General features: G+C 46.1%; 2 protein-coding genes across 2 annotated transcripts in view; one reads left to right on the top strand and one right to left on the bottom strand.

The window, feature by feature from the left end:
• Positions 1-124: 124 nt before the first annotated feature.
• On the bottom strand, positions 125-9,842 carry Coq6 (coenzyme Q6 monooxygenase). The gene is made up of 12 exons (XM_013017586.1): positions 9,596-9,842; positions 7,127-7,261; positions 5,348-5,406; positions 4,967-5,090; positions 3,855-3,985; positions 2,934-3,041; positions 2,573-2,635; positions 2,280-2,387; positions 1,219-1,421; positions 1,027-1,142; positions 739-905; positions 125-247 (listed from the first exon to the last, which is right to left on the bottom strand). The coding sequence occupies exons 1-12, from the start codon at positions 9,759-9,761 to the stop codon at positions 218-220; spliced, it is 1,410 nt and encodes a 469-aa protein (XP_012873040.1). The 5' UTR covers positions 9,762-9,842; the 3' UTR covers positions 125-217.
• A 153-nt stretch (positions 9,843-9,995) lies between these two features.
• The window catches only part of Fam161b (family with sequence similarity 161, member B), an 18,845-nt gene continuing 13,396 nt past the window's right edge, over positions 9,996-15,444 (top strand). Inside the window, exons 1-2 of the mRNA XM_013014732.1 lie at positions 9,996-10,061; positions 14,379-14,683. Of these exons, the coding sequence (XP_012870186.1) occupies positions 10,008-10,061; positions 14,379-14,683 (359 nt within the window). The 5' untranslated portion in view covers positions 9,996-10,007. The remainder of the gene's footprint in view (positions 10,062-14,378; positions 14,684-15,444) is intronic.

The following is a 15,444-nucleotide window of genomic DNA, read 5'->3' on the forward strand; positions in this document are numbered from 1 at the left end:
AACACATAACACACACATAACACACACACAGAGTATTATTTGGGACACACACACACACACACACACACAGAGTATTATTTGGGCTCCATAGACCCATTATGCAAAAGAAAAATAGAAACAAGAATTGTGGTATAAATTTATTAAATTAAATCATGGAAATAAGATCACAGGGCAGGATGTTCTTTTTCCACGGGGTTAGAGTCCTGAAGAGGAACGCTCACTTGCTAGCAAAGGCCATAATCTGTTCCTGGAGTAAAATGGAACAAAGTAACACTGTCAGGTTGAACAGCTGTCAGGTGGGAGAATGGTGAAGAAATACCTTAAAATGAAATATCCAGAGTGATTAAGGCAACAACTTAGCAAAAGTCCCAGATAGATACTCCTTTCAAGATGCCTTGTTTTAGCACAGATATATAATATGTAATATATATAATTATATATAGATTATATATAACATATATAATCTATACTTTAATTTTTTTTTTGTCAGTCATGGGGCCTGAACTTGGCCTGGGCACTTTCCCTCAGCTCTTCAGCTCAAGGCCAGCGCTCTACCACTTGAGCCACAGCACCACTCCGGCTTTTTCTGCTTATGTGGTGCTGAGGACTCGAACCCAGGGCCTCATGCATGCAAGGCAAGCACTCTACTACTGAGCCACCTTCCCAGCCCCTGGAGGTGTTACCCCGCCCCCCAAGTCCATCCTCAGCAAGAATCGCGAAGTCACAGTGGCCTCTTACTTTGAGAGGAGACACTGCATTAGTGGCCTGTAAGCCCCAGGTCCTGAGCAGCACCAATGGTATGGCACTGGTAGAGTAGAGCCTCTTTAGGAAGTCTGTAGCAGCCAAAAGAGCAGTGTTGTGACGCTGCCTCTCTGTCTCGTAACCCGTGAGGTGGCTCATGGAGCCTAGGGGCAAGAGGAAAGGTCAAATCCCTAACAATCATCATGTCCATCCCATCTAGACACCAATGACCATCACAGGGTTCTGATCTTTACCTATATAACCTCAGGATACCCAAACCCTTACCTAAGTCTTTCCCATTGAAGGCTGCAGCACTAAGATGACAGACCAAGCTGGAGATATCCCCAAAGCCCATGTTAACACCTTGTCCTGCCAGTGGATGGACTCTGTGGGCTGCATCACTAGGAAGAAAGCAGCATTCAGGTGTGGCCTCCAGCAGCAATGAGAAGGGAGAGGCTCTGCTTCAGCCTATCTTACCCAATGAGTGCGACTCGGGGCCGGACGTACTCAGCAGCATGGCCCAGCCCCAGAGGAAAGAGAACTCTGCTTTTGGCATCCACCCGGGCTACACTTGGTGGTAACTGGCGAGCGGAGACCTTAGTGGGCTTCAGAAGGGTGACTGCATACTGCAACATGGTGCCAGCTGAAGTGATGAAGTCTGTGTGGTTTGCATCACTCCACTGAGCATCGGTAGCACAAAGGAGAAAGGTGAAAATTGACCAGGGATTAGTAGGGAATTAATAGCTCCACAAGGAGTGGGGCGCTGGTGGTTCACACCTGCAATCCTAGCTCCTCAGGAGGCTGGGATTTGAGGAATGCAGTTTGAAGCTAGCCTGGGCAGGAAGGTCTGTAAAACTCTTATTTCCAATTAGCTACCAGAAAACTAGAAGTGGCACTCTGGCTCAAAGTGGTAGAGTGCTAGCCTTGAGCAAAAGAGCTCAGGGACAGCACCCAGAGCCTGAATTCAAGCCCCATAACTAACAAAAAGAAAAAGCCCCCAAAACAAAAAACCCTTGATAAGGAAAAATAACATATTTACCTAACATATTTAAACTGCTCATGACCAGTCATCTAGGAATGCAGGCCTGCATGTTCAGTTCCTTCTATTCTTACTGCTACCACACAGCAGTGGAGCAGCAATTCTTCAGCATGAAATGCCTAGTGACGTAGTGTAGTGAGCTTGGTTGAAAACATGAGCTCCAAGGGCCTGTGTGATGCACCCAGCTATGTTACTAGCTCTTTAACCCCTAAGGTTCAAATCTCTAATTGAAGATAAAACTAGTACCTACCTCCAAGGTTTACTGAGTTAAATAACTATGTGTAAAACTCTTAACCTGAACCTGGTAAGTACCCTAAGAATGTTACCAAATATTACTACTATTTAAGCTGCAAAATTACTGTTGCCTTTTATTATCTATAGATTGTGCCTACTCTAGAATGATTATTACCATTTGTTGAGGACCTACACTATTTTAGCTGTGCATTCTACATGAATTTCCTTAGTTTGGACTGAAGTAGCTGGAAAAGCAAGTACTCACGAAGGCGGAGTTAATGGCATCCACGAACTCTTCCTCATCCATGCTGACAAGCTTGGCTGCATGGTCATGGGATGTGGACCACACCAAGGAACTCAAGGTGTCTGAAAGCTGTGTCAAAAGAACATTGTTCCAAGCCTAGAAGTTCTCTGAAATTGGGGGCCCTGCCATAAAGGAAAATGGGAAGGGGAACTGGAGATACTCCCTTGAAATCAAAAGAAAGGCTGAGAAAAAGGGCTTCCTAAAGAGGAAAGTGGGGTGGGTGCCTTTGAGAAGGATGGGGAAGGACCTCTTACCGGGAGCAGAGCAATAGGACCAGAGGGAAGAAATCGCTGCCAGGCTACATTGTTTTCTGTGGCCTACAAGAGAGAGGAGAATGTTTTTGTTTTTTTTTTTTTGTCGGTTGTGGAGCTTGAACTCTGGACCTGGGCACTGTCCCTCAGCTCTTCAGCTCAAGGCTAGCACTCTACCACTTGAGCCACAGTGCCATTTCTGGCTTTTTCTGTTTATGTGGTGCTGAGGAATCAAATCCAGGGCCTCATGCATGTGAGTTTAGCATTCTACGACTGAGCCACCTTCCCAGCCCAGGAGAATGGTTCTTGTGAGCAGAGTAGATTGGCTAGGATTATGATTCCAGATGGAAGCTCTGGATCTCACCTCTGATAAATGCAGGGTAGCCACAACTGCGGACTGGTCATAGTTCCAGCTAATGTTCTGGATACCTGCAGCCTGCCGAACTCCTGAGTTGTGACCATCAGCACCAATCTGTGTGGAGAGGAAAGTCTGGTCAGTCTGACAAGTGCTTCATAAAATCAAACTGCCCCACAAGTTTCTCTCTTTCCCCTGAAGTTTTCTCTAGTCTCAACAGTTATGGCAGGACACATTTTATCAGGCCTGTTCTGCTCATAGTGGGATACAGGAGTCACACTGCAAATATATAAACTCAGCCTGAGCTAATATGTAAACAAGTGCAGGCAAATGGACATCTAACCCAAGAGGTGCCAGCCATAGCGTGAGCTCAGCCAGCGTTTCCTCATATTTGAACTAGGTCAGGGGAGGCACTGGAATGGCAGCCATGTAAAAAGCAAAGCTGACAAACGGGAAGAGATGAGATCCACAAGGAGATGAGCGACACCAGGACTCATGAGAAGGAAAGAACAGCTTCAATCCAGAATTGAAGAAAGCATGGCTTGCTTTTATTGTTGTTTTTTGTGCTGGTACCGAGGCTTGTACTTGGGGCTTGGGTGCTGTCCCTAGGTTTTGTGCTCAAGGCCAGCTGCCCACCATCCCACTTCCAGCTTTTTGCTAGTTCATCAGAGAATTTCTTGCCTCACAGAATTTCCTGCCCAGGCTGGCTTTGAGTTGTGATCTTCAGATCTCAGCCTCCTGAGTAGCTAGAATTACCAGTGCCGGGCAACTGTCATAACCCTCTAAAACCCGAGACTATCTTGAGTTGCCTTGAATATGTACTAGTCATTATCTAACCAAAATCCTTACCTAAAGTAGCTTAGTTCTAAATCTAGAAGCCCCGAAGGTATATCATGCAAGATCCCTGCCAAAATAAGAATCTTCAACTACCAACAATTTGGTCTGGAGGGTGCTGCCATCACCTAGGGTAATATGGACCCAAGGACTGGAGTCTGCCATGGAAAATGGACCAGGCCAGGCATAGCCAACAGCTTTGCTCCTGTAGAGAACTGTCACTCGGTCTGGGGAGATCAAAAGACAAAGAAAAAAAAGTATTAGAAAAGTGGGCCACATGGCTGAGGAAAGAACTATAAGTAAATGGAAAGCAAGATCCCAGGATGGCAATATCTTGTGATTTACTGTCCTATAAGAAAAAAGGATTTGAAAAGCAACAACAACAAAAAAGGGGCAGTAGGTATTGGTGGCTCATGCCTGTAAACCTAGCAATCCAGGAGGCAGAGATCTGAGGATTGCAGTTTAAAACATGCCCAGGCAGGAGAGTCCATGAGACTACATTTCCAATAACCATATGAAAACTGGAAGTGGAGCTGTGGTTCAAGGTGGTAGAGCATTAGCCTTGAGCAGAAGATTTCAGGGACAGTGCCCAGCTCTGAGTTCAAGCCCTATGACTGGAGGGGAGAGGAGGGAAGCAAATAAATAAACCACCCAAGAGACACGTCAAAGGGTTGGAGACAACTCCAACGTCTACCACTGATGACAGAATAACATTTGGTATATCTGCATAATTGAACACCATGTGCAATAAAAGGGGACGAAGTTCATATATGAGCCTCAAAAATACGTCCCGAGAGAGGTCTATTTCATTCCACTTATATGAATTGTCCAGAATAGGAAATCTAGAAAGATGTAATCAGATGAGTGAGAGGCAGGGTTCTGGGTAGGAATGAAGAATGGCTATACATGGGTATGAACTTTCCTTCTGACTGAGGTTCCTAATGATTGATGCAAATGTTCTAAAGTCACAGTGGCGAGGTGTGTGGGACACTATAAATACAGCACAAGTCACCGAATGGTATACTTCCAATGGGTGAATTGTATGAAATACACTGTCTAGAAATAAAGCTGTTAATAAAAAAAGAAAGATAACCAGCACAGGATTTCTTCACAGTGGACATTTAGTATTTCTAAAAGGGAGCTTTCTTCTAAGGCAGGTCATTTCCCTCCCAGAGAGTAAGCAGAAGATGGATGAGACGGTGCCTCACCAGACACAGCTTCCAGCTGTTTAGTGAGAGCATGCATGATGACGTCGTTCTCCACTACATAGCCCATGTCATCCAAATTATCCTTATCGAACATTATCAAGGCCTCTGAGCAGGCATCCCACACCTTGAAACACAAAAGGAAAGTCTGCATTAAAACCAAGGCAAAAGAAACATACTTCAAACATAAAGTATCACTTCACCAAGAGTAGAAAATCACAAATTGTCAGCTACTCTTGCAGGAGATATTCCAGAATGCTTCCTTCCCCTCCATCTTGCCCCGAACCTAGTTTGAACTTTGATTCAATTCACAGAAAACCTACAGAACAGACTCATATCTTGCACAAAGACACTTCACCAAAAGTGAAAGGGTAAAGGAGGCACCTGCATTCGCCGGAAAGGTCTGTATCTCATGTTGCAGATGTGGTCCCAAGCACCAAAACCTACAAAACAGAAGATCTATGCACCACCACTATGGGGACCTGGGCTCTCTATCTCTCCATCCTGTTAAGATGGTTTCCAGTGTTCTCTTGTTTGGCTAGGAACTAAGCTACTCTGTTCCCTAAGTCTAGATTATAGAAGCCACATCATGTTAAAGTCTGGGAAATAAAAAGGAAAATTACACCTATGTTGTTGTTTTCTTCACCACTTCATTAAACACTCCAAAGACTTTTTAACTTTCCGCTACTGGGTGCTACATGGTATTGAATTCAGTCACACTTGCTAGGCAGGCACTCTACTACTTGAATCACACTTCTAGTCCCTTTTTGTATTGGTTATTTTTAATGTGCAGGAGGTCTTTTTTTCTGGGGGAGAAGGGCTCAGTTATGGGGCTTAAACTCAAGGCCTACATGCTCTGAGCTCCTTTTATTCAAGGCTAGCGCTCTACCACTTTAAGCCATAGCTCCACTTTGTTTTCTGGGTGTTCAGGGAAAATGAAGTCTCGTTCCTGTCCAGGCTTTGAGCCATGATCCTTAGAACTCAGCCTCCTGAGTGGCTAGGATTACAGTCATGAGATAGTAGGACTGGGCCATGGTCTTGCTTTATGCTTTGTTTCCCTGGGTCACCGAGGATAACAGGTGTATAGCCTTGCGACCAGCCACTGTACTTCCCCTGTTAGGTACCATAACGTGTGTGCCCCTAGGCCAGCCATTGGTTCAGTTGGAGTCTCACTGACACCCGCCCCTCCCTTCCCCCACCCGGTCATGGGGCTTGAACTCTGGGCCTGGGAACTATCTTTGAACTCTTCAACTCAAGGCTAGAGCTCTACCACTTGAGCCACAGCCCTACTTCTGGTTTTCTGGTGGTTAATTGGTGATAAGAATCTCACCAACTTTCCTGCCCAGGCTGGCTCTGAACCACAATCCTCAGATCTTAGCCTCCTAAGCAGCTAGGATTACAGACAAGAGGCACCACCAGCACCCAGCTCACTGACTTTTATGCCCTGGCTGGCCTCGAACCACAATCTCCCAATCTCTGAGCACCAGCCTTGAGTGAAACAGCTAAGCAAGCACATGAGTCCTGGAGCTCAATCCTCAGTACTGACACAAAGAAAAAAAAAAAAAAGGGCAAAGTCTCTCCTTCCTACAGCTGACATTCTAGTTAGAGAGAGGCAAAACCAAACTAATGTCAGGTAGCAGTAAGTGTTATAAAGAATAAAGGAATTGGAAGTGGCGATGTAGCTCAGGTGGTAGAGTGCTCGCCTTGAGCTGAAGAGCTGAGGGACAGCGCCCAGGCCCAGAGTTCAAGCCCCACAACCAAAAAATAAAATAAAGGAATATAAGAGACTAGAGATAAAGGAAAAGTTTACTTTTGATGGAATGGGAGTAATATCTGGCAGAGACCTTAGAACCCATTCTGTGTGCACACACTTTTAACCCAAAATACATTTTAACATGCCAACTCCTCAACTTTCTTGAAGGCTGGCTTGGAGTGGAGAGTGATGTTTACAATTAGTTCAGATAGGCTCAGCCTACCTGACATTGCAAGTTTATCTATAATGGGTCCACGTCCCCACGATGTTGAGAAAAGAAGGTTCAGACTCATCATCTTCAATATGCCTACCACTCCTAGCCTGTGTAGTGAGCTCCCACGCAGATGCTCTGTGACTGCGCTACAGGATACCCTAGAATGAAGTTGAACCTGGCGGAGCAATCTACTCACTATTCAGAAGTGTTGCAGACCCAAGGGAAATAGTGCTGACCCTGTTGCTGTAAGTTTCTGGTAATTTCTCCAGTTTTTTCTTTGGACCTGCTTCTAGCAAGAGGATTTTCTTGTCATGAAAGTGAATATCATATCCTGAAAAGAGAGGGGGGAAGGGAAAGCAACATTTGCTGTTATTTTAGGAAAGCCAAGAATTAGGGTAAGTATTGGTAACAACAATGTACCATACATTTTAAAAAGCCAGAGCTGAGCACTGGTGGCTCACATCTGTAATCCTGACTACTCAGGAGGCTAAGATCTGAGGATCACATTTCAAAGCCAGCCAGGGCAGGAAAGTCCCTGAGACCCTTCTCTCTAATTAATCATCAGAAAACAGAAAGTGGCGCTGTGGCTCAATTGGTAGAGCGCTTGCCTTCAGCTGAAGAGCTGAGGGACAGTGCCCAGGCCCAGAGTTCAAGCCCCATGACCAACAAAAAAAAAGCCAGAAGGGACTCAGGCACTGATGGCTCATGCCTGTAATCCTAGCTACTCAGGAGGCTGAGATCTGAGGATGGCAGTTGGAAGCCATACTGGGCAGAAAAGTCCCTGTGAGATTCTTATCTCCAATTAACCACTCAAAAGTTCAGGCCCACGACCATCCAAAAAAAACCACCTTAAGTGGCCCTGTGGCTCAAGTGGTAGAGCGATAGCCTTGAACACAAAGAGGCTCAGGGACAACGCCCAGGCCCTGGGTTCAAGCCCCAGAATGGGCAAAAAACAAAAACTTTGGACTTCATTACTAAACAATCAACTTGTAGCATGATTACAAGAGAGAGAGAGAGAGAGAGAGAGAGAGAGAGAGAGACATCAACCGCAGGCACCCATGGCTCACGCCTGTAATCCTAGCTACTCAGGAGGCTGAGATCTGAGGATCTCGGTTCAAAGCCAGCCTGGGCAGGAAAGTCCGTGAGACTTTTATCTCCAATAAACCACTAGAAAACCAGAAGTGGTGCTGTGGCCCAAGCGGAACAGCACTGACCTTAAGCTGAACAGCTGAGGGACACAGGGCCCAAGCCCAGAGTTCAAGCCCCACAACCGACAAAGAAAAAAGAAAATTCATCAACCTTTATTCCTTTTTTTTTTTTTTGCAAGGGGGTATTCCTTTTTTTTTTTTGCAGGGGGTGGGGAGTTCTGGGTTTGAACTCAGGGCCTCCCACAAGACCTCTACCATTTGATCCATACCTCCAGCCCCTCTACTCTTAAAAAAAAATGGTTTCAAATCTAAATGAGAAGAGAGAGAAGCACCATTACCACACAGCAGGAAGTATGAAAGTCAAAGCGGCTCCTGGAACTGGAGGCTGTGGAGAAGGACGCTGCTGCTCTGTGGGCAGTGTGGGCAGCAGCTCTACCGCAAGGAGGGAGTACAGACCTGGGCCAAAGGGACTGCCTTCTAGTTCTCACCGTCTGGACAGGATTCCAGGGTAGTGCCGCACTGTGTGATCCCACATCCCACGAGTGGTCCTCACACCAGACCTGAGACTTTCTCCCCTGGGCACATGTCAGCTGCTTTTTTCCTTCCTCTGAGAACTTGCATTTTATTCTTCCTTTAATTTTCTGGGGTTTGAATTTTATTTTTTAGCTATTTAGTGTACCATGTTAGAAAAGTTAAAGCAAACATACTAGAGAACAGGGGCTGGGAAGGTGGCTCGGTGGTAGAGTGCTTGCCTTGCATGCATGAGGCCCTGGGTTCGATTCCTCAGCACCACATAAGCAGAAAAAGCCAGAAGTGGTGCTGTGGCTCTAGTGGTAGAGCGCTAGCCTTGCGCTGAAGAGCTGAGGGACAGCGCCCAGGCCTAGAGTTCAAGCCCTAGGACTGGCATAAATAAATAAATACAAAAAAAATCTATATCTGTAACATATTTCAGTGGAGAGGCTTAAATAACAAATGTAAAGCAAGATACATGGAATTTAACTCAATGCTAGATAATATTCTCCTCCCAGCCACCCTCAAGGCTGGTGCTCACTAACGCTTGAGCAACAACTACATTTCTGGTTATTTGCTCATTACCTGCTGTCAAGAGTCTCAGACTTTCCTGCCCTGGCTGGCTTCAAACCATGATCCTAGATCTAGAGTAGCTGGAATTACAGATGTGAGCTCCCGGCTCCCGGCTATAAAGCTGTTTTTGTTTTTTTTAAGCAAAAACAAAACAACAACAATCGAAACACCTAGCCCAATGCTCCACTGTGTAGCGCCTCAGCACGGTGCTCACAACTAAGTTACCCAGGGCAGGCTTCGCCCCAGAAGGACTCGCAAGCCCCGCCCACTTTTGACCCTAAGTGATTGCAACTCCGGGGAGCAGCGCCGCTCGTCCCGGGCCCCCGCGCCTCCGGGACGGCAGTGACCACCGCCGGGCCGACGACTCTGGGTCTGTGGACAAAACAAGCAGTTCTTCCCACGACCGGCCCAACTCGGCCTCTCGATGCCCTTACCCAAGGCACAGGCCATGGCAGCGCCCACCAGGCCTCCGCCGGACACCACCACGTCGTACACATTGTCTGCCGAGGCGCGTGACCACCGCCGGCAGGAGACCAGAGGGCTCCGGCATGCAGCCGCCGGCCATGGCCCCCACCGCCTCACCCCGAGCCGGGCGGCCATGCTGCAGTCCACCCCGCGGCTCCAGGCGTTCCGCCAGGCCCGCCTTGACTAGTACTTCCGGAGCAGAGTCTTCCAATCCCGTGCTGCGTCTCTGAGACAGGAAGTGATACCCGCGGAGGAACTAGACCAACCAGAAAACGATCCTCGGACCTTTGGGAGAAAGGGGGCGTGGCGGGCGCGGTCGGGCCGCCAACGCTGCTGTCACTGAGGCGGTCGCCGCGGCCCCGGCTCTGCCAGGCTGAGAAGATGACGGTGGGGAGGCCTGCGGCAGCCCCCGAGGGCTCCGAGAGCGGCGGTCAGGTGAGGCGAGAAACCAGAGGGGAGAAAGTAAGACTGCCACGGGTAGAGAAGGTCTTAGAAACAAAAGTGTTTGGCGTTGCCATGGAGACAAGACGGCAGGGTGGTGTCGAGGGCGGGTGGCATTCAAACCCAGGGCGTCTGGGCTCAGGGCAGAATTCTTCCCCAGGTTTAAGACCATAGCAGTGACACCCAGCTGTTTTGTTTTAAATTTTCTCTCAACTACCCTGTACCCAGTAGTATAATTGCACTCATTTTATAGAAGAAACAACTGAGGCTGAGAAATTAAGAACTTTGGCCCTAGCAAGGCACTGATGGCTCATACCTGTGATCCTAGTTACTCAGGCGTCTGCGATCTGAGGACCGAGGTAAAATGCCAGCACATGCAGAAAAGTCTGTGAGACTCTTGTCGCCAATTACCCACCCAAAAGCCAGAAATGGAGGCATGGCCCAAGGGGTAGAGTGCCAACTTGGAATTGTAAACTGTAGAATTTATATCCCAATGAGGCTGTATTTTTTTTAAGTAAAAAGTCTTGGCATTATGGTGCATACTTATAATCTCAGCTACTCAGAAGGTGGAGGCAGCTGGTTGAGGAATTGGAAGCTAGCTTAGGCAAAGTAGTGAGAACCCATCTCAAAAACAAAATAAAATCAAAAGAGCTAGGGGCATGACTCAAGTGTAGAATGTCTAGGTTTAATATCTAATACCCCAGCCCTGGAAGGAGAAGTAAAAAGAGAAAGGGAGTGAGAATGGGAAAGAAGGAAAGGAAGGAGAGAGGGAATAAATAGTAATAATACATAATATAAATAACAATAAATATAAGTAATATACAATAACTACAAATAATAATATAAATAATAATACATAAATAAATAAATGTAATTAATTAGGCATGGTGGTCCATGCATGTGATTTCAGCTATTCCAGAGGTAGAGATAGGAGGATTGCAGTTTAGAGCCACCAGAAAATTAGTGAGGGCTGGGCAAGTGGCTCAGTGGTAGAGTGCCTGCCTTGCATGCATGAGGCCCTGGGTTCGATTCCTCAGCACCACTTAAGCATAAAAAAACAAAAAGTGGCATTGTGGCTCAAGAGACCAGCAAAAATCTAAGACCCCCCACTGGGATACAACAAATTATACAGGATTTTAGATGCTCACATGAGACCAAAAGAAGATAGTATTAGGAGAGAATCACAAAGGGGCAATGCCTAAGTTTCTCTTCATATTTATATAAAATAATATCTACAGTAAAACGAACTCCAAAGAGATGGAAGCAAAAGACTTTAAATTTTAAATTTGTTTTTTTCTTTTTCTGATTCTGTATTCTTTACCTTACATATGGTGTATTCACGCACATTTCTACTCATTGGTGGAGATGGGAGGGAAGGAATGGGAGAAAATGAAGGAACAAATGACATTGTACAAAGCCAGGTTCCAGTGGCTCATGCTGTAATCCTAGCTACTCAGGAGGTTAAGATCTGAGGATCACAGTTCAAAACCAGCCTGGGCAGGAAAGTCCATGAGACTCTTATCTCCAATAAGAGAAAACAAAACCAGAAGTGGTACTGGTGGTTCAAGTGGTAGAGCACTAGCCTTGAGCTGAAGAGCTGAGGGATAGCACCCAGGCCCAGAGTTCAAGCCCCATGACTGTCAAAAAATAAATTACAGAAATAACACGAACACAGGCTGGGAAGGTGGCTCAGTGGTAGAGCGCTTGCCTTGCATGCCTGAGGCCCTGGGTTTGATTCCTCAGCACCACATAAGCAAAAAGAAAAAAGCCGGAAGTGGCGCTGTGGCTCAAGTGGTAGAGCACTAGCCTTGAGCTGAAGAGCTGAGCGACAGCGCCCAGGCCCAGAGTTCAGGCCCACGACTGGACCCAAAAAAAAAAAAAAAAGAACTGTACTCATTATCTTGCCCATGTAATTGTAACCCCTCTGTACAGTATTTTCACAATAAAAAAAAAAAGAAAGAACACGAGAGTCGGGCGCCGGTGGCTCACGCCTATAATCCTAGCTACTCAGGAGACTGAGATCTGAGGATCGAGGTTCAAAGCCAGCCTGGGCAGGAAAGTCCAGTAAACCACTAGAAAACCAGAATTGGTGCTCTAGCTCAAGTGGTAGAGTGCTAGCCTTGAGCTGAAGAGTGCAGGGACAGTGCCCAAGCCCAGAGTTCAAGTCCCACGACCGACCAAAAAAAAAAAATAACAGGATACAAAAGGAAAACTGCCAGTACCAACACATACGCACACACACGTGTGCACACACACACACACACACACACACCCCTATTGTTTTTGTCTAACTTGGTGTCACATGTCTGTAATCTTGGCACTCAGGAGGCTAAGGAAGGAGAAGGCAGAGTTTGAGGCTAGCTTGGACTATATAGCAAGATCCTGTATCAAAAAAGAAAATAGAAGGAAAGAGTGAGGAAGAAAGGGAAGAAGAAAGAAGAATCTAATGTTCTTTACAGTATCACAGCTGAACCTTAGAGAGGCAGGAGTCACCTAAAAGACAGCAGTGGCCTGCCCTCAGATAGTTTCCCTTCTGCACCCATTTCCAACTCTGGCTCCATCCCTGCCTCCTACAGATGTCTCATGCCAGCCATTGTCCTCTGGCTACACTGACCTGATTTCCACTGCTGCAAAACTCATTTAATGTTTCCTCCCAGAACACTGCCTTAAGGCCTTTGCATTTGCTGTTCATTTAACCAAGAACCCCTTTACCCCAGATCTTCTTCCTGTGGCAATTCCAAATTCCTCCACAGTGAGACAGTAAAAATGAGCTCTAGGGCTGGGAAGGTGGCTCAGTGGTAGAGTGCTTGTCTTGCATGCATGAGGCCCAGGATTCCCCAGCACCACATAAGCAGAAAAAGCCGGAAGTGGCGCTGTGGCTCAAGTGGTAGAGCACTACTAGCTTGAGCAGAAGAGCTGAGGGACAGTGCCCAGACCCAGAGTTCAGGCCCCACGACAGACCAAAAAAAAAAAAAAGCTCTAGACGGCAGAAGTACAGACATCTCTGACTTACAATGGTTCCACTTAGGACTTTACAAGTAGAAAATGCTGCATACCATGAAGGCTGTACTTCAAATTTTGGATAGCACTCTGTAATCAGCACACAATCATGAATGAGAACAATGAATACAGTGTCTTGTGTTGCTGAGCTACAGTGTTTGGTAGGTTAGGTGTAATCAATGAATTTGTGAGTTCTAGTATTTTCAGCTTATAATGAATGGATTTATCTGGTTATAACTCACACACTAAGTTAAAGAGCATCTGCATAACTCAAACTGTGGCAGACAACTAGGCCAGCAGTATTTCTCTTGGGAGAATAATGTAGCCATAGAATCACTCGTATCTCCTTTGCTAAGCAAAAGTGCCTACTTATCAATTGCTTACCCTTCCCTGCTTTGTTGTTCTTGCCTCTTTAACAGCCATTTTCACTTTTCCACACCTTACTGTTTTAAGTGGAAAACTGCCAGTGTATGACAGCATCTGTGCAGAGCCGATCCCTTCTCTCTCAAACCCTTCTCAGAACCAAGCAGGACAAGCTACAAAATCTATCTCCTCCCACAAGTTCCCAATGATTTTCCATGATGTACTGCAACAAATTAACCTAATTATTAATTAGGTATATTAACCAAAGTTTATTCCCCATAGACAAACAAGAGAAGGAAAAAGAGCCTGGCGCTGGTGGCTCATGCCTGTCACCCTCAGATCTCAAAAGACTGAGAGATGAGAATCCAAATTTAAAACCAGCCTGGGGAAGGATAGTCTGTGAGATTCTCATCTCCAATTAATCACCAAAAAGCTGGAAGTAGAGCTGTGGCTCAAATGGTAGAGCACTAGCATTAGGCAAAAAAAAAAAAAAGCTCAGGACAGCACCCAGGCCCTGAGTTCAAGCCCGAGAACTGGCACCAAAAGAGGAGAGGGGGGAAGGGGAGGGAGGGCAGAGAGAGGAAGGTGGGGAGAAAGGGAGGAGAGAGGAAAGAGTACAGTGTGGCTAAGGTCATGGGGAGGATTCCTGGACACCCAGGGTAGCATGCATGGTGCAAATGAGCTGCTTCCTCTAGCAGTGATTTCTGCATTGAATGGAATAAGGAACCAGCTTTAGCTGTTTATGAAATTCTCCTGATCCTTCAGCCAAGCACAGCCATAAAATTGCAAGTTGTGAAATGGCTTCAGAACAAAGAAACACATCTTATTTTCCCTTTGCTCCTTCCTAATCCTTAATATACTGATGCTTATTCAACATGAAATGAAGGTAGTTTTTGAAGATCTTTGAGATTATTGACTAACCCACAGTTTATTTCTATTCCATCTTAGATGTTTCCTCCCAAATCTTCCTCAGACACTGAACCAGAAGATGAGCTGGTTTTGCCCAGGGCTGGCAAGCTGCATGATTTCCTCAGCCCAGAGGAGGAGACGGATTCTACTTCAGACTCCATTGGGAGCTTTTATGAGACTCTACAGACTCTAAAGCAGAAGGGAAGATTGGGTCTGTTGGAGACTTTCTTTCAGTCTGACTCAGAAAGTGATGAGATCAGCTCTGAAGATAATGAAGACCTGGAGAGTTTCTTCCAAGACAAAGGCAGGGGGAAGCCGCAGGTCAGGCTCCCTGGGTCTCTGAGGTAAGGTGCTGCAGTAGGTGGCTACCCCCGTCCACCTCTCCAGGCAAGTCATGCCATATCTCCAGGCCTCCTCCTCTTCATCTGCAAGTCAGGGACTTCTGCTGTAACTTGCCACTTATCTAGGCTCTACAGCAGAGGATCCAGCCAAGTGTTCTGTGATTCCTACTCAGCAGTCCTAAATCCCTTTGGGCAATGTGTACATCAGTGAAGCCCTAGAACTGATTAAGGGAGACCTTTCCTAAACATACTTCTCCTAAAAATGACAAGTTCCACTGACCTTGGCCAACTCTGATATATGCATGTGGACTTTATCTCATTTAATATTTGTTCTCTCTTTTTTTTGTTGTTAGTCATGGGGCTTGAACTCTGGGCGTGGGCACTGTCCTTGAGCTCTTCAGCTCAAGGCGAGCATGCTACCACTTGAGCCACAGTGCCACTTCTGATTTTCTAGTGGTTAATTGGAGATAAGAGTCTCATGGACTATCCTGCCTAAGCTGGCTTTGAACAGCACTCCACAGATCTCAGCCTCCTGAATAGCTAGGATGACAGGAATGAGCCACTGGCACCCAACAACCTACTAAGTAGATACTATTTTTTGTCTACAGATGAGAAAATTCAGAACTTCAAGGTCCAAATTGGATTTCTTTTTTTTTTTTAATTTAATTTAATTTTATTTGTGAACATACTGTACAGAGGGGTTACAATTACATGGGCAGGATAATGCATACATTTCTTACCAAGCATTGCAGCCTCCTCCTTTG

Source organism: Dipodomys ordii, unplaced genomic scaffold, assembly GCF_000151885.1.
Source record: "Dipodomys ordii isolate 6190 unplaced genomic scaffold, Dord_2.0 Scaffold2, whole genome shotgun sequence".
In the NCBI taxonomy this organism is placed as follows: domain Eukaryota; kingdom Metazoa; phylum Chordata; class Mammalia; order Rodentia; family Heteromyidae; genus Dipodomys; species Dipodomys ordii.